Source organism: Osmerus eperlanus, chromosome 9 (genome assembly GCF_963692335.1).
Source record: "Osmerus eperlanus chromosome 9, fOsmEpe2.1, whole genome shotgun sequence".
NCBI classification, from domain to species: Eukaryota; Metazoa; Chordata; class Actinopteri; order Osmeriformes; family Osmeridae; genus Osmerus; species Osmerus eperlanus.
The window spans coordinates 10,910,366-10,933,290 of record NC_085026.1 but is presented as its reverse complement, the minus strand read 5'-3'; the positions used below and the strand labels follow the sequence as shown (position 1 = coordinate 10,933,290).

The 22,925-nt window shown below is 46.3% G+C and overlaps 1 protein-coding gene across 5 annotated transcripts in view; it reads right to left on the bottom strand.

The window, feature by feature from the left end:
• Positions 1-1,420: 1,420 nt before the first annotated feature.
• arhgef10 (Rho guanine nucleotide exchange factor (GEF) 10) overlaps positions 1,421-22,925 on the bottom strand; it is a 44,534-nt gene continuing 23,029 nt past the window's right edge. For 3 of the 5 annotated variants that reach the window (XM_062468914.1, XM_062468916.1, XM_062468917.1), the window contains 12 exons: positions 19,756-19,871; positions 18,986-19,113; positions 17,780-17,880; positions 16,768-16,889; positions 16,427-16,513; positions 15,418-15,647; positions 15,110-15,267; positions 11,438-11,580; positions 9,102-9,276; positions 3,243-3,365; positions 2,550-3,051; positions 1,421-2,422 (listed from right to left, as the gene is read on the bottom strand). In XM_062468914.1, the coding sequence (XP_062324898.1) occupies positions 2,401-2,422; positions 2,550-3,051; positions 3,243-3,365; positions 9,102-9,276; positions 11,438-11,580; positions 15,110-15,267; positions 15,418-15,647; positions 16,427-16,513; positions 16,768-16,889; positions 17,780-17,880; positions 18,986-19,113; positions 19,756-19,871 (1,907 nt within the window). In that variant the 3' untranslated portion in view covers positions 1,421-2,400. Of the gene's footprint in view, positions 2,423-2,509; positions 3,052-3,242; positions 3,366-9,101; positions 9,277-11,437; positions 11,581-15,109; positions 15,268-15,417; positions 15,648-16,426; positions 16,514-16,767; positions 16,890-17,779; positions 17,881-18,985; positions 19,114-19,755; positions 19,872-22,925 lie in introns of all 5 variants that reach the window. The other 2 variants (XM_062468919.1, XM_062468915.1) reach the window with 1 other exon arrangement.

Genomic DNA, 22,925 nt, shown 5'->3' with positions numbered 1-22,925 from the left:
ATTACAGAACGTGCACAAGCCAAGTGCATTCACCTAAGAACAACATTCAACTTACATTACATTTACATTTAGCAGACGCTCTTATCCAGAGCGACTTACAGTAAGTACAGGGACATTCCCCTGAGGCAAGTAGGGTGGAGTGCCTTGCCCAAGGACACAACGTCATTTTCGCACAGCCAGGAATCAAACCGGCAGCCTTCTGATTAGTAGCCCAATTCCCTAACCGCTCAGCCATCTGACTCCACTTGCTCTGGAACCCTACACACACACACATTACTTGTGTGCTCTGCTTCCTCATGGCTAGATGACAACTATCAAGTGATCTTAAATTGAAAGTTTTTCATGGAATTTTAAGGAAAGTTCACAGCAAAATAACTAAATCTCCTTCATGCACGTTTTACCTACTTAATACCTACGGTATTTTAAGATTAGTACATCATATCTTGTGCTTTTCTGCCTTATTTCGAGGGGCTTAATCCACAAGCCCCAAATAGTCTGTTGTGGCTATACTGGTTGTACCTTTCTCTCTAGCACGTGTCCATGGCAACGATGGGTTGGAGAAAACAACTCCTCTGTGACTCGAGGCTGGCAGTCTGTATGAGAAATGACAGCGCTTAACAGCCTTGAGATTAGTGGTCCTGTGTCTCTGTACTGTTCTGCCAATGCATGTGAACACTTCGTCATGGTGATTGAATTTAGCCTGATAGACAGACTCAGACAAATGATTAAATCGAGACTGAAGCTTACGAAAATGTTTGAAAAGACAATTGGTACATAAAGTATTTACTAGCCTATATTATCAGTTAAGGGTGGGAATCTTTTGGTACCTCACGATTCGATTCCTGGGGTCACGATTCGATCAAATCTCGATTCAATATATGCTCACGTAAAATAAGAGAAAATCAACATTTGTGAATTGATGTGAATCGCTAGAAGACTGAATCGCGATTCATATGTTATATAATAGTATTCGATTATTTATAATGAATTATGCCCAATCAATGCTATAATCTTATATAGAAAACAGTTTGGATAATGGACACTGAACTTTAGCCCGAGTCTTTTGGGGATTACATTCGAAAATATATCGTAGCATGATTGCATAACATGGGAAGTGGGCGGAAGTGGATACGATCTCCTGACCCCTCGATGGATGATAGCAGTAGAAGAGAAAGTACAGGGCATGTTGAAACCCTTAGGAAATGCATCATCTTTAGTTCTCCCTGCCCTCAAGCTGAACACTTGTCCTAACATGTATTGATAGCTGCACATCAGAATGTTACTGGTACAATAGCTGAACCAGTACATATCAGAACACAGAAGTACACTTCCTTTCTAGGAGTGCATTTGAGTGTGAATTTGCAATTGGTAACATTATAAAATAAAGGAGAGAAACAAATTATTCACAAGAAACAAATAATAATTTGGAATAAAACATGTTTATAGATTTGTTAATATACAGAACAGAAGTACATACAAAACATGACAAGTATAAAGCTTTTTATCAAACTTTTAAATACCCTTTAGTAAGAAAATGTAATTGGGCAATTAACAAATCAATGCCCTTATTTTATCTGATCACGATTCGAAACTTTCCCTTGATTTTCATATCAGTATGAAACCTGGCCAGCCAGGAATCCCTATCTTACCTCTCTAACAAAGTTGCAAACATTTATTTCTCCATCCTCGTGTTACCACATCTAGAAGGACAACGTAGTAGCTTCAGTGTACCACCGAAATAAGATCATCACAAACAAAGCACTTCTCCCTATTGCAGAATACATTTAACACACTGACTGACCCAAGTCACAGAATATTGACTGGCAAAATGGATATTACTTAGTGGGAGTTTCATCATAGGGTTAATCAGAACAACGAGGGACTGTTCTTTACTTATTGGTGTGTCAGCTGTCCTTTCCCAACAAGAAAAGGGTCATTTTCGCAGTCTGTATGTAATAGTGTTGAATTAAGACTGATCCATGTCCATTTGTGTATTGTCGTATAATGACCCAAACTAATATATTAGACATATTATTGTAACAGATAAAGGAAAAAAACAGAAACATATTCTTTTAAGGACAATTCAGTGGTTTTTCTACAGATAAATCTTCACTGGACCCATTATCTTTCCTCAAGGGTGTGAACTGTCCAGAAATTGTCTGCAAGCGATGTGAGACATCATGACTGAGTGGTTATATTGATCCCTTGTTACCTCGTGGAAATGCCAAGATAGGTCCCTTGGTGTAGGATGCCATTAGAACCAGTTAAGGACTGCATATTGAAGTGTTTGCCACTGTAAGAGAGAGTAGGGTTGATTTGTCCAACCTGTAGAGAATCATCATCAGAGACACCCTTTGGAGTGTGTGTTTGTCGACTGACTTCAAGTAAGGAACTGCAGCGCTACATCCTCACAGCCTTCACCCTGGAGAGAAGAGGGGGAGAAGCATTATGGCAAAGCATGATATATATGATCAGTTCCAGACTCATGCAGACTAATGTGGCTCTGAACCTTGCTGCCCGGTGGTGGTCGGGGGCTTCCTGTGTCTCACATGTTGAGCAGTGGGATCTGCCACACCATGATGGTGGACACCGTCTCCTCCTGGCGCGACTGTTTGGTCTTCTTGTTAACCCTGCGGTGGCCGAGCCCCCCTGACACCACCAGCAGAGAGCTCACGTCCACCTTCTGGGCCCGCCGGCCCCTCTGGGAGTGGGCGGGGTCGTTGAGCAGATCGTAGAGGGCGCCGTCTTCCGGCCCGTGCTCCAGGGAGCCCTGGGAGAGGGCCAGCGAGCCGCACGACGAGGAGAGGGAGTCCTGGAGAGCCATGCTGGTGCAGCCTGCCTCCCCCAGCCACACGCCTCTACCCTGGGGGGGAGTGGAGGTTGAGGCTGGAGGTGGAGAGGTGGCCTGGTTCTTCTCTCCATCCAGGGCCTCTGCTGGCTGGGTGGGAGGGTTGGTGAGGGGGCTGCAGGAGGGCCGGTTGCTCACAGCGGCTGCCATGGTGAGGAACTTGACAGGGCCATGGTGAGCATGGAAAGAGACCATGCCTCGACCTAGACAGTCAAAGAAACTCCGTTTACAACTCGAGTTGCCTCCGTCACTATATGACCTATCCCACAGTATTCATGTACAGCTATGCCATTAAGTGTTTACTGTACAGAAACTGTTAATGCTACTTCGGATAAACAGCTATGGAATCTGTATGGGGGGAGGGCAGGGCAATTGGCAGAGCAGTTACACCTACCTGTGACTTTGGGGATGCCCTGTAGTCTGGGGACAGAGAGGCCAACTGTCACCCCAAGGTTGGTCCCCACCAGGAGCAGACCATGACACACCAGCAGACTGCTCACAGACACCCTCTGGGTCCCTACACAGGAAAGAGGGGGCGGGGAGACAATATTAGGATCTGAATCTGCTGAACAGGGCCTAAATTCCCAGTACAGAGTTCACGTACGACTGTATTGTACAGGATGTTCTTACTAGAGCGGACTGAACACCTGGAGGTATTTTGTCAGCTAATGAAATACAAATATTAATGTTCTTGCTAAAATTAGGATAAACACACAACATAATTCAGTCAGGGTCAAACTGTTTAAACTCAGTGACATAATGTACAGGGAGTGGCTGTTTATATCAACTAGAACACAACCTCCAGAAATGGCCAACGATCACCCTTAATGGACCACTCCAATCAGCCCAGGGCCCACTACAGTAGGAGGCACGTCTGCACTGTGTGTGGGAACATTACCACAGTTCCAACGCTTAACAGTCGCTCATCTCCAGGGCAACCGGGGCAGAAAAAAAAGGAGCAGCCTCTTTCAAAATCTTAAAGAGCACCATTTGGGTTGGCTTTGAATCAAACAAACAAACACAATAGTGTTATGTAATAGAATGAGTGGAGCGTAATATGGTCATTAAGCAGGCTGCTGTGGGTCTATTCAAAGAGCCTGTAGCAACCCTGGACTGAACTGGGAGCCCTCTCCTTCTCCCTCCCCTCTTGTCACAAATCAGTTCAGTATGAAATGCCACTCCATGCTGTAAACGGAGGGATTGTTACATTAAATGTACCTTTCAGAGGGATGGCAGTAAATTTAGCCATGTTGACTGAAAATGTTTGGTGACTTATTATGTGGAACTTGGCTCTGGTTTGAGCCCATCCCTGCTCATTAGCTGTACTATGGGAACAGGCCGAGGTACAGAGGGGGGAGATGAACGTGTAGAGCAGAACGGCACCAAATGCTGATGATGGCAGTCAAAAGGTAATGGAAATACAGACGGCAAGCTAAAGCGTATGATTACACGGTCTAGTTTACCTAAAGATCCTGAGGTGCAAGACAAGTTTACATTTAGTCATTTAGCAGACGCTCTTATCCAGAGCGACTTACAGTAAGTACAGGGACATTCTCCCAGAGGCAAGTAGGGTGAAGTGCCTTGCCCAAGGACACAACATCATTTGGTTGGCATAGCCGGGAATCAAACTAGCAACCTTCTGATTACTTCTGATTACTAGACCGATTCCCTAACCACTCAGCCATCTGACTCCCTATAAAAGTTCAGACACCTCTGAGGGTAAAAGGCTGTAGGATATGACAACCAGATCGGCAGCCGTTCCAGCTGTGTAACAGGGAAGGAAGGGTGGTTACCCATGATGCACTGCCACTAGAGCAGCTAAAACCCAGTCAACTCCCTCCCATAATCCCTGGGGCTTGGATTCAAATCGCTGCTGATCTCTTTCCCTGACCCCCCTTGGTGGAGGTCACCCCACGCAAGGGAACAGTAGACCTGCCTCTAGGATTCCAGGAAGCCAGTCCTTCCACGCACACACACATGGCAGCAGAGCATAGTTTACATGTGTTTGTAATGACTGCCCTGGGTTATCAGGAACACGGTGCTGTTGGGGGCGGGTGCCTTTCTCAACTTCCTCCTTTCACAATATTTGGAGTTCACCACCCATCGGGCCATAACAAAATAAACGTGGACCATACGTGAACAGGACCGGGCCTGTCTCTGATCTCACACCCACTGGCTTTGATCTGCACTTAGCCTTAAAAAGCAGGGTGGCTGGCAGCAGGGGGGAGGAGATATTAAACAATCCAGATATGACACTGGTACAATCTCACAGCAGAAATGGGCTAATATCAGCAAGCTGTCTGGAGCACGCCTATGTGTCTGGACCCACAATAATATTTGTCTTGGTGTGTGTGTGTGTGTGTGTGTGTGTGTGTGTGTGTGAACCCTGATGAGAGGTGAGAGGCGGTGCCATGTTGATGATGATGATGATGGAGCTGGAGGTGTTATTTACTGGCTCCACCTGTTTGTCCCCATCAGGCCATGCATGGTTGGGTATTTGGGTCAAAGCAGACAAAGGCGTCCAGGGTTGCAGATAGCAGACCCTCTTCTGCTGTACAGCAGACACTGGTGCCCTCTTGGAACATCACAACCAGACACTGACAGGGCAACTAATCAAGGGTACATCCAAAGTGGATTTACCAGAGTGTAGTAAAACAAAGAATTTGAGGGAGATGAAAGCAAGCATTTGGATCTGTTGAATCAAAAAAAGGAAAATCCATTGGAATGTGGAAAATTGTGGGTAAATTGTATATATTGATATCATGTCCCACCCAACTGTTTCACACATCTGTGAGGAATTTGTCCCTGCAATCAAGGGATTGGTGAGGAATTGCTCGAACGTGAGTGAACATGAAGAGGACAGCCCAACCTGTAGCACTTCCTGTCTGCCGTCCAGAATCCTGCCCTGTGCTCTGGCAGGGAGGAGCCCCAGGGTAAAACCCCACCAACACGCACATCCTCTTTCAGATCAACCCCCTACCTGGACCTGCCTCAGTGTGAGGTCCTTAAACAAACCTAATAACATGAGATCTGTAATGGAACCCCCTGCATCACACCGGGAGGCTTCTGAGAAAAGGCTCTGGCTCCAGAACTGCTGGCTGTGAGCTGTGTTGCCCCAAAGCTGTTAGGCTTCAGTCAATACCCCATGTCACAATAGTGTTGACTGTTGAAGTTTGTTATATACCAGGCTTCATTTCGCTATGAAAACTCAACCTCAATGAGTCAAAGAACAACAACACAGAGAGCACTGGGCACTTGGCACAGTGAGATAGCCATCAGTCTTAGTTTTAAAGAGATATTGATTGTAGGCTTTCCTTGCATCAAAGCAATCGGTGACAATTCGTGTTGAGTCAGGGATCACAGAAGCAGCACGGTCTGAGCTTAGATCCACTCAATCCATCACAGAGCAGCTGCCAGAAGCCAGAGTGGAACATTCTAGAAGGGTGCAGATCACATCCTGCACTATTACAGAAAATGAACATTAAACAGCCCACATCCAGAGAAACCTGAATGTGCCCTGACAACATCACATTCACATGCCAGGGCAGGGCATGTGTGGAATAAAACTGCCAATGCAGTGCATTGCAGTGGGGGGATTGTTTGGTATAATGATCACTTGGAAAAGATAAACAACCATGACAGCTATGCCACTGACCCCAATGTTGTTATCAGAGGAAGTCAGCTCTTACTGTTGCTGATATAGACCATTGGTCAGCCTGGAGCAGGAAGTCTTTCATGTCAGCGGTCTCTGACTTCCTCTGTGGTCTACATCTCTTATTAGAGCAGAGAGGCTCCCAAGGCAGACCAAGAATCAAGCTCACTTTATCATTGACATCTGGGTGAAAACCCTCCTGTTGCTAAATGTACTCGTTCGGTGGTTGGAGGGAGAGTTTCCCAGAAGGTCATGTTTCTATAGACATCCGTCCAGCAATTTCTCTAACTTTCAACAGCCATGTAGCGTTTCTGTAGACACCATTGGCATTATGCAAGCTGTAATTCAGTTGCATAATCAAACACTGCACACTTAGAAGTTTAATGTTGTCGGCAATGAAACCAAAGAAGTTCAGTGATAGTAATTTAGTAATGTTTCCCAAACTGGGAAAGCTTGGGATAGCTTGAAATGCTAGCTTTGTGGTGACATGATGTTTTATGTTATGCTAACTAATTTTGAGTAACATACTATAATCCTAAAAACACCATTACATCACCTGTTAATTAAAATGAATCAATTAAGCCTCTGATTTAATTAAATAACACCATGGCCTATAATGAAATTACCCATTTTGTGATTAAATATTATACAATCCTTACAGTATGATCTAATGTCGCCAAATGTCACTGTATCTATTTGATAATGTAAATATTAGTTTAGTGAAAAGCTAGCGTGTAGTCTGGCACTAGGCTGTCAGCTGTGGGCCTTGTGAGAGGCCTGTGGCTTCAGAGCGCTGTATATGAAGCTGTAGGTAGAGGCTGCAGTCTGTCCTTCAGACTAGCCATTACCCGTCATGACCACACACACTGCTCCCCAGACACACAGCTATGACCACAGCAAAATACACACACACACACACTCACGGGTGTCTCGAAAAACACATCATTAACTCTGGACATGAAAATCATCCTGTACAGTATTGTCAAAAAGTACTGAAGTTAAAAGGAATGAACATTAGCTGTCACTGACTCATGAAAGAACACTTCATGACAACCAACAGTAGCTGTGCCGCCTTACAAAAATAGAAAACAAATTTCAGGAAAACCAGCCAGCTGCCACAGACTCCTCAAATATAGATTCAGACTTATGCTAGCAGCCAGCCTCAACCTCCCCAATCCCTGCCTGTGTGGATAGTCACTTTGCAGAGCAACCAGAGAGAGGGGAAAAAAAGACAGAGAGAAAGAGAGGAAATGGGAGCGAAGGAAAGGTAGAGTAGAGCTAGGGCAGCAGATTATTATTCCCCAAACACAGCTGCTCTGTATCTCTCAAGTATACGAACACTGCCTCCATGTTAGCTGTCTCCATGGCCACACACACACACTAATGATGTTTGAGCCATTTCCACCTCAGGATACTACAGGGGGTTATTGAGCACTGAGTAAACATCTTATTTTGAGAACATGAATACAGTCTGAAGGGGATTCTGTTCATGACAGATCTATTTTTTTAAACTAGCCTAGCTACATTTAAATGTTACCAGACACAATCCTCCCACCCCGTCATGGTGAGGCTGTCTTACCATTCGGATGTAACCAGGTTGGAATGACACCATGCTCTCCACAAAATGTGAAGTTGGCAGAGAGCGTAGTTCTATGGGCATAACATTATGTGAATCCCTCTGTGAAATAGTAAAAGTAAAAAGGGCTACACAATTGATTTATGCCAAAATACATCAGGTATCTACAGGATTGAGGGTTCAGGCTTGATGAAGAAACCAAATCTGTGCTTCTGAGAAGAGCCCAAGTGATCATGAAAACATGTAGAAACTTGGTTAACCTGCAAAATCATCTAAAATCCAGAGGGAATGGTTCCTGGGCTCGTTGTTTACTTTGACCATTTTAAGAAGATGAGAACATATATCGGAACATCACAAAACCACAGAACCATGATGTCATCTAATTACAGACAGGCACTCCGCTTGACAGCTCTTTGAAGCTGTGAGGTCATAAGAACCTATGTCCCTAAGGGCCATGAGTGGAATGGTGATTTCTGATAAATTGTACCTGACTGGATGATCCAGACATTTGGATATCAAAAGAAAGCAAACCCTTTTTCTGCCAATATGATTGCTCTGTCAAACAGTCAGTCCTCAAAAAGGGTTTTTTATCATCAAGTTAACCATAAGGATCATATTACTAAATTAAACTGGGAGGTCAGACAAGGGGGGGGGGGGAGGGAGGGAGAACAGTTCTGGGTGTTTGTAAAGCAGTCTAAGATGATAAGACTGCAGTATCCCCTAATCTGCATCATACATCACTACGGTGAACAGTGGGCTGATAGCCTGAAGCCGAGTCTCAACTTGAGCACAATAGCAGAATGGTTTGAGGAGAGAATCCATCAATGTCATACGTGACATTAAGGTGGACACAGAGGTGGAGTTGTGCACAGGTTTCACAGTACTGTAAACCTAGATTCACAATTCACGGGACAAGACATTGTTTGTTGTCCGCTACTTGACATGGGTGAGGGGAATTAGGAGTCTTTGGTGTGTGTCAGTGGTAGAAGCCACTGGGTTGTGGCTGTGCTGGTGACGGGCCCTACCAGAGAGGATGTTGTGCACGGGGGTGGCTATGTTGATGTCCTGCAGGTGCTCCAGGGTCTCCGTGTGGAACAGACGCAGGGTGGAGCCCGAGCTGAAGGAGATCCAGATGCCGACCCCAGCCACCACCATGTGGGACACCACCATGCCCTCCTCCTGGTGGGCCTCCAACTGCCTCTGGGGGGGGGGGGGGGGGGGGGGTGTTGGGAGAGAGAGAGAAAGACAGTATTATATATATATATATATATATATATATATATATATAAAGTTATGTACCACTACAGGCATATACTTATGTTTGCCTTAAATCTGACATGCCATAATACATATTAACTGCAGTACACAGGATTATATCCAAAGCCCACACTGAGAGAGCAGACAGTGGGGTGGAGGACAGGGACATCTGTGCTGCACTCTGTCTGAGCAGTGATGGACTCTGCAGTGACACTAAGACGCCAATCATTTCTGCTGCCTTGGGTTGTGACAGGAACATCATAGGAAGCCCTGTGAGACTGGTCTTCTCAACACCATTGTCCACCATAGAGCTGGTTATGTCTACGAGCTGTTTGGAAACCCATAAACAACAAATCGCTCCACAAAGTGATGGGATTATAAATAGGTCTAACAATGTAATTGTTTTAGTTGTGGTTGTTTTATTTTTTGTAGAGCTATGTATATCAATTATATCAAGTTCATAGTCATAACATAAGCTGTGAGAAAAGTTCTATTTGACTTCACCACTTTGATAAAGTGGTGGATATCGACTTGTTTTGGCTTGGCTGCCTTAACTGAAAGTGCCAGATATAGCTATGAGGGCCTATTAGGTCATCTAGGAATATAAGGCTACTAAATGTGAACCATAACATATACCCAATCTTAAAGATCTCTCGTGTTCACAGTCTTAAATTGGTATTCCAGTATATTTTCTTGTTTTGTTCTTCAAGGTGTTTTGCTGTTGGACAGTAATCTCACTTTTCATCATCCCTTAAACAAGTAGGCTGAGGTGATTCCATTCATAAGAACCACACAGCAGGACCTCACTCACTGTGTACCGTTCAACTGGTGAAAGCCTTCCAGTTAACCCCTCCCTCAGTCTCCCTCTTTCTGGACTCCCTTTCTCTGCTCTCTCCACCCCACCTGTCTAGTTTCACCTTTCTCTCCCCTGCCCCCCTGCTGTGCCCACTTCTCCAGTCCCCTCCTTCTCTCTCTCTCTCTCTCGTCAATCTTTCCCCTTTAGTCACCGGAACAGCATGGGCTAGAGGAGGGAGACCAGCAGGTGGTCCTGTAATGAGCTTAATGACGCTAATGAGATTATGAGTCAATGCGTGAAGCAAAGCGAGGTGGGGTGGGTGTGTGTGGGTGTGTAGAGGGTGGAATGTGCTATTCCAGGATGGACAGCAGGTGCTGGTGTCCTGGGCTGGGCTGTTGGGGAAGAGGGCTCCTCTATCACCCAGGGAGCGAAAGACGGACCCCACCTTGGTTCCATGGTAACCCAAACTCCAGGTTCCAATGTCATTAGGGCTGAGCCAAGTGTGGCTGACATCTTAAGAGATTGAGTCCAGCAGACGTAGTAAACAAGAGACACTAAAGAACTAGATACAGACCACACACACAGACCACACCTTGCTGTACAAACATGGCCATGGGCAATCATTATTTTGATTATCCAGAATAAATAGCAGTCTCTTTTTTTAAAGATTTGACTTATTTAATTGTACATTGGACTCATGCCGACCAATTTATTTATTTATTTTCAGACTATAAAAAACGTAACTTTCCTAAAACAGAGCTCATGAATAGGCCATTACTCATATTGATGTCGAATTGTGACGGTACTGTATCTTTAAGAGTAAAGATTTCAAACAGCCATGCTGTGGAGGCTAGGCAGATCCATGGTGTGGGAGAGTCTGCAGCTACAGTATGTAAACTTTGCCCTGTAGTACAGTTCTGAATGTAGCTGTGCCCCTAGTGCCCACACCTCTGAACACACTGTGAAACACTGATAGAAAGACTCTTTCCATTTCAGAGGGATTCAAATCACTTTGTGTATATTTAAGCAATCTCTGGAGATGCTGTCAGTGGACTTTTCATGCATGTTTAATGGAGGACACTGGCAATTGCAGATGTAAAACTTCAACAACCAAAGGTGTTCTCTGAGCCACCTTAGTTTGTCAATGGTACATACTTTCCCAGTAATCTGACCCACAGACAGGGTGTTTAACTGTCTCTGTCTGCAACACAAACCGGCTTCCTGTTTGAATTGCAGGGATGTGTGGCTGGTACACAGAGCAGTGCTTTGACAAAGAGGTGTGTGCGTGTGTGTGTGCATAATAAGTACCTCTACGGTGTGTGTGTCGGTGTTGATGATGAACACCTGTCCTCCAGAGGAAGCCCAGATGTGGTCCTCCATGGCTAGCAGGGCCTTCACAGGCAGCACCCCCAGCGGCAGCACCTTGGGTCCCTCGGGCATCCATGAACCGTCTGGAAGGCATGCGCATGCACACACAACAGTCATTGCTGTTCCATTTCCTGCTGCTAACGGTTAGTAGTAAAGAAATGCAAGCTTCAGTATTCAAGTTATCAAACTACTGGGTAAACAGAGGAAAAACTTGATAGAACTACTGATAACTCACTGGAGTAACTAATAATGTGTTTGTGTGTTAACTTGTCCTGTCATGCATGTATTAGATTTGCACAGAGCCTTTTCTAAATGTCATCTGCATTTCAAATCCACAAATTAGCAGTGGAGTGGCCATTGATGGTTTCACAGCTTTCACAATGAATATAGATGTGCCTGGAAATATTAGTCATCCTCAGAGCTAGCCCACACACACCACCCACACACTGCTACAAGTGCCTGGGCACTGCTGTTAGCGATAGCTCCGCACTCTGAAAACCCAACACCGCCTGCAATACAAATATAGCCCATATTTCTGCAGCATTCAGCTCTGTGGACTCTCTAGCTGGGGGAGTCAAGAGAGTAGGCTGTTGGAGAGGGAAAGGTAGGACGGAATACTCCAAGGGCATTGCAGGGCAAGAAGGAGCAGTTGGAATAAGAAGTTCATTTCCTCCAGATTCTGAAATACCTCAACTATTCTGCTTCAGGAAGTACCAGAGGGGCCTCACCAATAGTGTTTGTTTAAGAGGAGGGACAGAGGCAGCCATTGAGGGGAGTGAGCAGGGGAGAGGTGCCATGCAGAGAGCAGGGAGTGTGTGAATGGTACGGTAATTACACAGGAAGTGAGGCTAATCTCTCTCTAAAGGAGGTAGGATGGATTAAAAACACAACAGGGCCTTGTATTTATTATTGTAATAATCACAGGATGTCTGTGTGTGTGTAACCAAGAGCAAGAAAAAGATGGAGGGAAAGACAGAAAGCGAAATGTCATTCCTTTTTTCTGCCAGTCTTACATAACCTCTTTCTATGTGGGTGCGTGTCAGCAGTTCTCTCACATAATGTCAGTGTCATTCTCCTCCTGCTGGCATACAGCCACCACCAGCAGCAAGCCTTGCCCTTCCTCTATTGTAGTGTCACACAGAAACGTTGAGACACTGAAAGATTCACAACAGGAAATAATGGCCACAAACCTAAATCCACACACAAACACAAACCACACAAACCTCATGAAATAAACAGCACCCAACCTGCAGTAGAAGGAAAGTAAGCCATGTGACAGTACAAATGTACAAATAGAAATGTAAAAAAAAACAAACAATGGAAGTTTCTTTCTTTTCTTCTTCTTCTTCAGTGTTTGTTCCCCCCCAATCTCTTTGTTCCCTCTGACTAGCACACTTTGTCATACCATCTCTGCTGTACCCTTCAGCCTGGCACACAGAGGGAAGAAGAACGAGGAGGCAGAATGAGGCTGGCAGGGAGTCTTTTTAAACATGAGTATCTGTACTTCTACTTGAGTGAAGGATGTGTGTACTTTTGCCATCTCTGCCAACGGGCTAATAGAAAGCTGTCTTTCAGCCTACACAATGTATTTTAGGCCCTGGGAACAACTGGTCTATTCATGACTGCCATCAGTACACAACATAGGTTACAGCAGGAACACATATTCAATAATAAGATTATATTAATCAGGAATATATGAACAAATAATGAGGCAATTGCTGATTTACTCATTGTAATTAACACAAGCACATAAGAAATCCTTGATTTCTCCCACACAAACACAGCCACCTAGAGAAGGGCTTTGGCTCCAGTGTTTACAGCACACACAGCTGCTGTCATGTGTGTGACTACTTTGGATATGGCCTTCATTGTGTAGCACCTCTTTGAAGTCTTTTCCCGGATGCAAATGGAAATCCATGCTTCTGTGAGGATGTTATGAGCTTATTTTTGTTTTGGAGCACTGTATAAAATGGCTAGGCTGAACTACATGCTAATTGAGTCAGTGTGTGCCCAATCAATGTGACACAGCCCTGGAGAAGCATTAGCACTCGGATCCAAGAGTTCCAGAATCCAAACTAAGAGACGATGATTCATCTTTTCGAGTTCAAGCTTGAGCTGTGAGACTGAAGGTGGAACTGTTGGTCGTGTACAAACAGGTCGGCACCGCACACGAAACACAGTTCTTTCAGTGACTGGCCCTCAATACCTTATCCTGGATGATACATGTCAATAAAAAAAAAAAAGAGAAATCTAGCAAAATACATTTTGTCTGAACCAACACTTATAACGGATTTCTCATTCATTTTGTGCTCTCTGAATGACAATTTCAAATGTTGGACAAACCGTGTGGAAAGAGTGACTTTCAGTTCAGTACAGGTGAAACTAAATAGGCAGCATTCCTGCAGCATTGCGGAATACTCCTTTGGGCCATACTGAGCTAGCTGAGGGATCAGGGGAAAAATACCTTCCCTCTATCCCTGGAGTCAGTAGCCTCAATCCACACACACGCCCCATGACGTGAGGAGGCCTGCCTGAACAGTGGGACTCAGCACTATTGAACCTGGATCTGGGTGACCTCAGGTCTCCTTCTTAGCACCTCATGATATACCAACATGGTATCAGGAGACCTGGTCATGACCTGGGGTCATGTGATTATACCTGGTCAGTACACTACCTGTCTCATTTAATCCATCAGCTCTAAATCACTTGTTCGATGTGTGTGTGTGTGTGTGTGGTGGGGTGGGGGTTGAGAGTTAGGTGCATGCAATAGCAGCAGCACATATGTCTGCTTGAGATAAACCGCCCTTGGCACTGGAGAGACTTTATATGATGATGCTTCAGACACACATTCTCCGTACGTAGTCATTTCAAAGCTTCAAAACCTTCACCTTCCCTCTCTTTCCGTGTGTGTGTGTGTGTGTGTGTGTGTGTGTGTGTGTGCATATATGAAGGAGAGGGACAGAGAGAAAAAGGGGAGAAAGAGAGAAATGAAGAAAAAGAGAGAAAGTGCGGGAGAGCAAGAGAGAGCACAATGGAGGAGCAGAGGGAGGAGTCCCTGTCCTCAGCATCTTCAGTGAGTGTGCTCTGCCAGCTTGTTGGCTGAGGGAAAATTAAACAGGTCAGCTCCAACACATTAGCCTCTTCTACCCGACAACCGAAGCCAGCCTTGGTGGAACCCTCTCACCACCCAGCGCCAGTCTGAGACAGGGGGAAGGCCCCTCTCCCTGGGGCGCATGACACAGTAAACAGCTAACGTATAACAAACGGCCCGCAGGGACTGGGCCAACCAAGCACAAACACCAGCTCACAACCTCTCTCTATGATTGACCAGGCCGGCATCGTTACAAATGAACACACCCCTCTCTTCAGCCGTTTGGCAGGGTTTAACAGGGTCAGACGGAACAACTCATTCATTCACATGAACTGTACGCTTGAAACAAAACATGCCTATTCATAGAGGTGAATGCGGTGTCTGTTTATGAGTCGGGGAAAGCTAATTCGGTTTCTGTGATGGTTTTAAGTATATCTACATTCAAGTTAGAACTCACTTCACGAAGGCAGACAGAAAGACTTGTGAGGGCGGAACAGACCAGGTCAGAAACAGGTTCTCACCTTGTGCTCGGGAGTAGACTGCCACAGACCCGCTGACCAGGCCGGCGTAGAGGCACTGTCTCTTGTAGACGAGGCTGGTGACGGTGGACTTGTCTGGGGTGAAGAAGTGCTGCAGCCGCACCTTCTTAGACCTCTGGCTGCTCCTATACACGATGATGCTGGAGGCAAAGCACAGGAGAGATCATAAATCACTTGCAAAAGCAACCTCACGTGGAAAGCAATGAATGGGCCCTATGGTGGGCTTTGTGGTCCAAGAATTAGTATATGTATTGAATGTTCTCCGGTGTTCTAGACGATGTGTACTGTACCTGCCCTCCTCCATCCCCAGGCACACAGTGGGGCTGTCACTGCTGCCCTTCCCTGGGGACGGGGGGTTGCCCTCGGGGGCTCCCTCCCCATTTTCCAGGGGCTGCTCCATGGGAACGTAGGCCATGCATAGGATACGAGACTCCACGTTGAAACACTCAGTCACCTTAGGGCTGGAGTTCTGCATGGCAACTATGGCTATCTGGCCCATCTGATTGGTGCAGCTCGCCACCTGAATTTTTCATATGACAAGCAAGTATGTGAACTATACCAGAATGAAAATGCAACCAGCACAAACCTCCACTTAACTTTCTATTCTAAATCACATTTCGGCAGATCAATTCTACACATGGATCTGATCATTAAGAGACCTGATTCTCCCTAATGAGAAAATTACCCTTGAAACTCACGCCACAACTGAATTATTGGCAGTGTTTAAGTGTTACTGTAATGAACATACACCATCATGATAGGACAGGGGGGATTTAAGTCCCCTTGGCTTGACGTCTGTGAATGCTTGACCACAATCTGGTGGTAAACACAGTCAGCTAAGAGCTACTCAGTGTTCAAAACTGGACCTGGGATATTTTGACTGTGTGAATGAAAGTTATAGCTCCATGAACAAGAGGTGCTGTTTCATTATTTAGTCACTGAGTGGGGTAAAAAAAGTTGTTTTGCCATGGAGAGGTGTGATGGCTCTGGTCCAGACATGGCTTCAGTCTGAACAGGAAGCCCTCAGATGTTGAGAGTATGTTTTGGCTGTATCTCTGTTACGTAAGGATTCCCATAAACATTCTCACAGACACACCGTCATGTTTCAATATTCACCATTAACGCATGCAGAAACAAGAACTGGTCAGCTCCATGTTGATGACCTACATGGTTTGTTCAACTAGTGTATCATCATTTATATGGAAGTTACTACGAATACATCAGTATCAAAAGTTCTATTAGATGAGTGTAAGCAGTGTGAGGATGGTGAGGCCATGAGGGAGGCCCTGGTGTCCTCACCCACACACAGCCGTGGCCCAGTGCAGGCGTGTCTGCCGTGCTGTCTGTGTTGATGTGGGGCTCCGGGTTGTGGACAGCACACTCCACCTGACAGACACACACCACATCACCATGAGCTGAAAGACGGTACTAGAACAGAATGAACATAAAGAGAAGTATAACAAGAAGCAATGGTGTCTAATAGGAAGACAAATGTAAATTTGTGAAAACGAGCTATAATTGGGGACCACTGTTAAGGCTCTGGTTCAAAGTAGAGGAGGTGTAGGGATGGGGAAAGAGTGCAGGGGGGAGGAGGAGGTGTAGGGATGGGGAAAGAGTGCAGGGGGGAGGAGGAGGGGCACCTTGAAGTCCTGCAGCTTGGACATGACCACAGGCATCTGACTCAGCAGGAGGGGATGCTTCTGTTTCTTGATCTGATTGCCATCGTCCTCCGCAAAGAACCACCCCTGCAGGTTGTCCTCCTCTGTGAGAGGGGGTGGGAGACACAGACAGACAGACAGACAGACAGACAGACAGAGAGAGAGAGAGAGAGAGAGAGAGAGAGAGAGAGAGAGAGAGAGAGAGAGAGAGAGAGAGAGAGAGAGAGAGAGAGAGAGAGAGAGAGAGAAAACACACAAAGTTAATTGAGAATCCATAACAAGGTCATTTAATTTCACAGCAGAACACTCAGTCCAGTGTACACAGTGGACACAAAACTCAAACTCAAAGAAATCCACGTCTTGTGCAACTGGACACATGATTCAATAATCTAAATTCCAGATTTAACGATACGTTTTACTGTCGGGTGAGCACAGAACTGGAACTATATAGTTGTGATATTCACTCTGAGGCCAAATTCAAAACTGAAGATATTCATATAAACCGGCCTCCCCTATAACTGGTACATCAATGCTAATGGAACATTAGCATGATCATTTGTTCTGCAGATGCTACGATGAGTTCAGCCCGTACTAAATGGCACTTGTTACACAGCAGCCACTGTGGAGCTGAAATTGTGGAACAAATTGAGTCTCTCTTCCCAAACAAAGAGCCCGGCTTGCAGACAGTCACACCAGACACAGAAGAGCAGCGTCGCAGCAGTGAGACTGTCCTTCAATCCTGCAGATCATGAGACCCAAGACACACAGTATAAGTAACACGAGTCACTGGACATCTTAAGAACTCCCACAGGTTTCCCAACTGATTTATTTGTCCTCTAAAATGTGTTTTCCCTGCATTCTTAAGAGCCTATGGGGTCATTTGAGACTCATTCGCTTGTGCAACCATCCCAAATGGACAAACCATTGCAAGTGTGTGCATGCGTCTGGTGTGCGTGCGAGTGTGCGCGCTCCACGTGTGGGAGGACAGACGTACCTAGCGCCAGCTTGGCCATCTGCAGGTTACTGATCCAGGACTGCTTGATGGATGGGCTGAAGGTATTGAACACTGCAGTGAAGTATGTGGGTTTCCCAGACCTGCCAGGGAGGAGAGAGATGAAGAGAGAGATGACAAAGACAGCAGTGTTGAGACTGTAAGGTATCCACCACCACACGGCATGCACAACTCCCACTTGGTAAAGGAAACGCCAGGGCCTGGAGATCTTATCTGACAGTGGTGTATTCAATGTCCTAATAATTTTGCAACACTTGAAGCATCAGTCTTGAACGGAGCTTGCGGAGGGTACAAGCACAGCCTGTTGGCATCCATGTCCAGGATTTCCTGTCCTCTGGAAACATTTCTACTCAGAAGCAGACATGGCACTGAGCACAATTCGTTTTTGTGATTACGTTTGAAAACCGTTATGCAACTGTTCAGTGACCTTGAACGAACCCCACTGGTGTCCCCTAATGGGAGCAAGAGGTCAGACCAAGTGAGTGGAAGGAGGGCTCTGTCTGGGCCAAACAGCTGAAGGAGCCGGTCTCAGCCAGAACCAAGACCACACAGTCAAGACGGTCATGTGGAGGAAGTGGGAGGTGATTCTACCCGCTAGCAAAGGTCATCTAGACGGGATATTACAGAGGAAGGCATCTCTCTGGTATGCTGCTCTCCTTTGACACTCACCTTCTCTCCCTCACTGCAGAATGTTATGCTTCAGGATGGAGGGATTATGAAGGAATGAGGGATGCACAGCTGTGTGTCTAAACATACCCATGGATAATCTACATAGTTCACTATGCAGAAGAGTACTGGAAAGTTGGAAAGTGAGAGTAAGAAAGAGAGAGAGAGAGGGAGGGAAATAGAAGAAAAGAGAGAAGGGGAGAGAGAGACACAGTTGGGACTTGGAGAGGTGTCATGTGGAGGCTATTTTCATGAGTGTGTGTGGAACAGCTGCGTGGAGACAAGAGGTTAGCTGAGAGACAGTCCAGCCGTGGAGATTAGGATCTGAACACTGTATCCAGGGGTGTTTACCGCCACTCACTGGGTTCTTCCTTATCTATTCAGGACGGGTGGTGGGAGGCGGGAAGGGTAGGTCTTTTTGTGGAGTGGAATGTGCGAATGAGAGTGGGTGTGCATGTGCTATTGATTGTCTTTGTATATTTTTACGTCTGGCGTGTGCATGTGCACGTGCGCAAGACTGACTTGTCATGTTTGCCAGGAAGCTGGAGCTGGACCCTGCATCGGTCGGCAGCCCTGATCTCCTCCTCCTTCTTCAGAATGAGGCGCTGGAGACCCGAGACCCAGTCATGGGCCACCGTGGGATTCACGTTCTGGGAGGAGAAGAAGAGGTGAGAGATGGAAAACAGTGACTGCTTGAACTACAAAGAAGATTCCGGATAGGTATAGCTCATTTGACTGCAGATCAAGAGATGGAGATCTTGATCCGCTCGTTTGACTGCAGATCATTGGTCAAATCTCCCCTGTCCTCGTGTATTGCGCCTGCTAAATGAATACATTATTAGAAGATCCATCAAGGCCCTTGTTAAGAGGTAAGCAGACCACCGGCACCTTTACAACCAAACACCAATTCCTCCCTCTAGAAAGACATCATGTGTGTGTGTGGCCTGCTCCCCTCTCCCCCTCCAGGCTCTCAACACAGTTTCTAACAAGGCTACCAGCACAGCACACACACTGGCCTCTCTGACTCCCGCTGTGCTCTGCATACACTGCCTCTCGCTTGGCCACAGCTTGGCACGACAGGCTGGGATTGCCCAGATGAAGATGTTTGAGTTTGGTCTAAGATGGACTCGAGCAAACACGACCAGGTCCCTCCCACTCAGACGCAACACGCCTCCAAATGAATGACAATGCATACTATTCATAGATGCCGTCTCTTTTCTGTGTGTGCGTCTGTGTGTGTGTGTGTGTGCGTCTCTGTGTGTGTGTGTGTGTGTGCGTCTGTGTGTGTTTACCTGGTAGTTGCCCTTCAGGCTGCCGATCATGCTGGAGATCTGGTTGACCAGGCTGAGGTCGTGGATGAGGTTCTGGAGGTCTTGGTACAGCTGACCGGGACCCATGTACATCTTACCTGGAGGAGGACAAGCACAGCAGACACACTGGTTATTCATTGACTTCATGCGTTTGGTGGACACTCCTGCGTGTGTGTGTGTGTGTGTGTGTTTCTTAGTGTCGCCACTCCCTGCACGTGTCAAACCTGTAAGACGAAAAGGCGTTTCTTCTAGAACTAAAAGTGTATACTGTGAGAACCCCTCACAGTGCATTTCAGGTGGGGATGACAGCGAGTTGTGGTTACTAAAGCTGACTGGAGCCCACACAAAGAGATCAGTAACAAAAGAAAAACAACTAAAAGGTGCAACATACAAAAGGTATGTTGCTATGCGTTACTGTCTGTGTCGGTTTCATCCCATGAATAACGGCATGAGTCCCAGGGAGCGTTTGTGTTTGCTTGTTAGTAGATGTGCCCTGCATGGCAAAGCCTACATCCCAATGAAGTCAACGATTATTGTGTTGTCCTGCATCCAACTGCGCGCACAACGCTCTGCTTTGTTTCCCTGTGCTCAAGCCGTACACGAAGTGGGGCACACAGAGAGGAGACAGAGAGAGGAAACTGCCAACTACACAGGCCCCCACACACTGATGGAGCTCAGTGCACTGAAGAGAAAGAGGGGGGGGGGGGGGGGGGTCGAGAGAGCGCGCTAGAGAAACAGAGCTAGCGAGAGAGAGAGCGAGCGAGGGAGGGAGGGAGTGTTTAGAACTGCAACACCAAATAAATACCAATGCCGCCTCCACTGAAGCAGAGGAACAACAGTCTAAACAGTCTAAATTGGATTCTGTTCGGTGTAACACCGCCTCCATAATCATGATGCTTCATGTTGAGATGTGCTAAAGGCTAAAGTGACTGGGATGGTTCTCTGGCACCAGAACCCCTGGAATTCCCTCTAGCTCTGCCTCGGTGCTAGCACTTTGCTAAATCTGCATCCATGTTAGCTCTATTCTAGCCCTGCCTCTACGCTACCATAGCTCGGCCTCCATGTTAGTTCTGTGCTAACTCTGCCAGTCAATCTCCATCTTTCTTGGCTGAACAGAAGCCATTCACATTGTCCTTGTGTTCTAGTGCCATGGCAACCAGTCGTCTTCTTGCAGGGTTGAGAGCGAACGAGACAGCAACAAACGGAGACAGAGAAAGAGACTGTTAAGAGGTTGAGAGATGAGGAGCAACAGGAAACTGTTTGCGAATCACCAACTACTATACAGAGAGAAACTTATTCTAAAATGGTTTCTTCACTTAACAAGTTTACTTTAGAATTGTGTGGCAGACATAGTAGGCCCATGTCAATGGGTTTAATCAGCATATTTTCAGTGGACAAATCTCTGCTTGTTAATTGCACATGCTTTTTAGTTTGTTTAATTTTGATCTCTGCAGTTTGCCTCAGCAGCTGACGCATGTTAAAGCTGGTTCCGTTGTATCACGCTAATTGCCTTGTCAAACCATGCTAAAATATTAATGCTTCATTCATCTTGGCTGTGGTTGTGAGGAGGGCAGGGAGGCAGAATGAGCCCCTGTGACAAGCTCTCTTATGACTCATAGTCTGGGACTCTGGGTACAAGCACAGTAAATGACTCTGCAAACACTCTGTTGGGATGTAACGGATGAAATTATTGATAGATAAAATGACATCATCAAGACACGTTCCACTGACAAATGAAAGATTAGACCTCCTTAAATCAACATTAAGTGGGATGCATTCACCGTAAATCAATTTCATTCAAGGCCACAATTTGGTACAGGGCAAGTACTGTCCTAATGTTTACAAGCAGAAAAACAGAGTTTGTGCCTGTTCTAATCCAACCGCAGATCCACAGCCTGCTCCAGTGAGAGGTGAGGGTGGCCTGGCTAAGCCATTAGAACTGATTCCAATTCCAGAATCCTCAATGCGTCTTTGTGGGTTTGCCAAAACCTTTTCCACTGGTTTTGGAAAGGTCTGGGACTCGTCTGAGTCATCGGATTGGCTGACAATCTCTCACACAGCCATAACGTACACATTCTGTCTGGAGACACAAAGCGTCTCGAAAAGTGGCCGATTGGCTGAGAAGAACAAAAGAAATGGGGGGGGGGGGGTGGTTCAATGGTCTGAATGAACAGACCATCTCGTAGGTGGTCTCTAATTGCTATGCTGTGCACATCAGACACGAGGTGAGCAGGGAGAGAGATCCTGGAGAAGTGACATCAGTAGCTGGACTGTCTCGTCGTTGGCTTGCTGCAGAGGTGGGAGTCAGGGGTGACGAGCTGCTGGGGCAGCTGTCTGGCCAGCCTGGACTACAGAGTCCTCCTTCCACTCGTTAAACTGCCGGGCTGGCTGAGACAAACACAGCGAGGCTTTTTTCCTAATCAGTCATTCAAATACATTTTACGGCCGGCAGACACTGGGACGACAGTGGATGAGGCGGGTTGGTGTCAGTGACATCATGGCCCGTTTCAGTTCCGAGTGTGTGCCTGGGTCTAAATTGTGATGGAACCAGGCCATCAGGACCATATGGTGCTGGACTGACCCCACCAACACTTCTACTTCATATCTGAGTCAAGCTGCATGTCTAATGAAATGAGGTAATGATCCAGATTCCAGTAGACATGCTAGTGTTCTGAGGGGGGGTGAGGGAGAGGTAATGTGTGGAGGCTTGTGTCAGGTTTAGACAGCTGGCTGCGAATCTGCCTGTCTGTCTATCAGCCTGGGGTCCTACACAAAGACCAGATGCCAAAGAGATCTGTGCAGTCTGTGTGTAACCCCACCTCGTACGGTCTGTGGTGGTTAGTGTGTGTGTACGCGTGTGTAGGGAGGGGGTATGTGTGGTAGGCAGAGGGATGATGGTGGGGAGGTGGGTAAGAGGCTTTGAGACTAGGGTGGCGACGGGGAGCGAGAGAGAGGGGATCCTTCTCCTCAACCCCCCCACCCCATTAGTAAGAGGATGAATGTGGAAAAAAAAGACTCCATATGGTCAGCTTCTCTCCACTGATGTAGCTCAATGGACCTAGACTACAGTGTAATCCTAATGGAGTTCTAATACAGTTTTTTTCACAAGCTTTCACACCATTACTGTGCCATTTACAGACTAGGGTGTTATC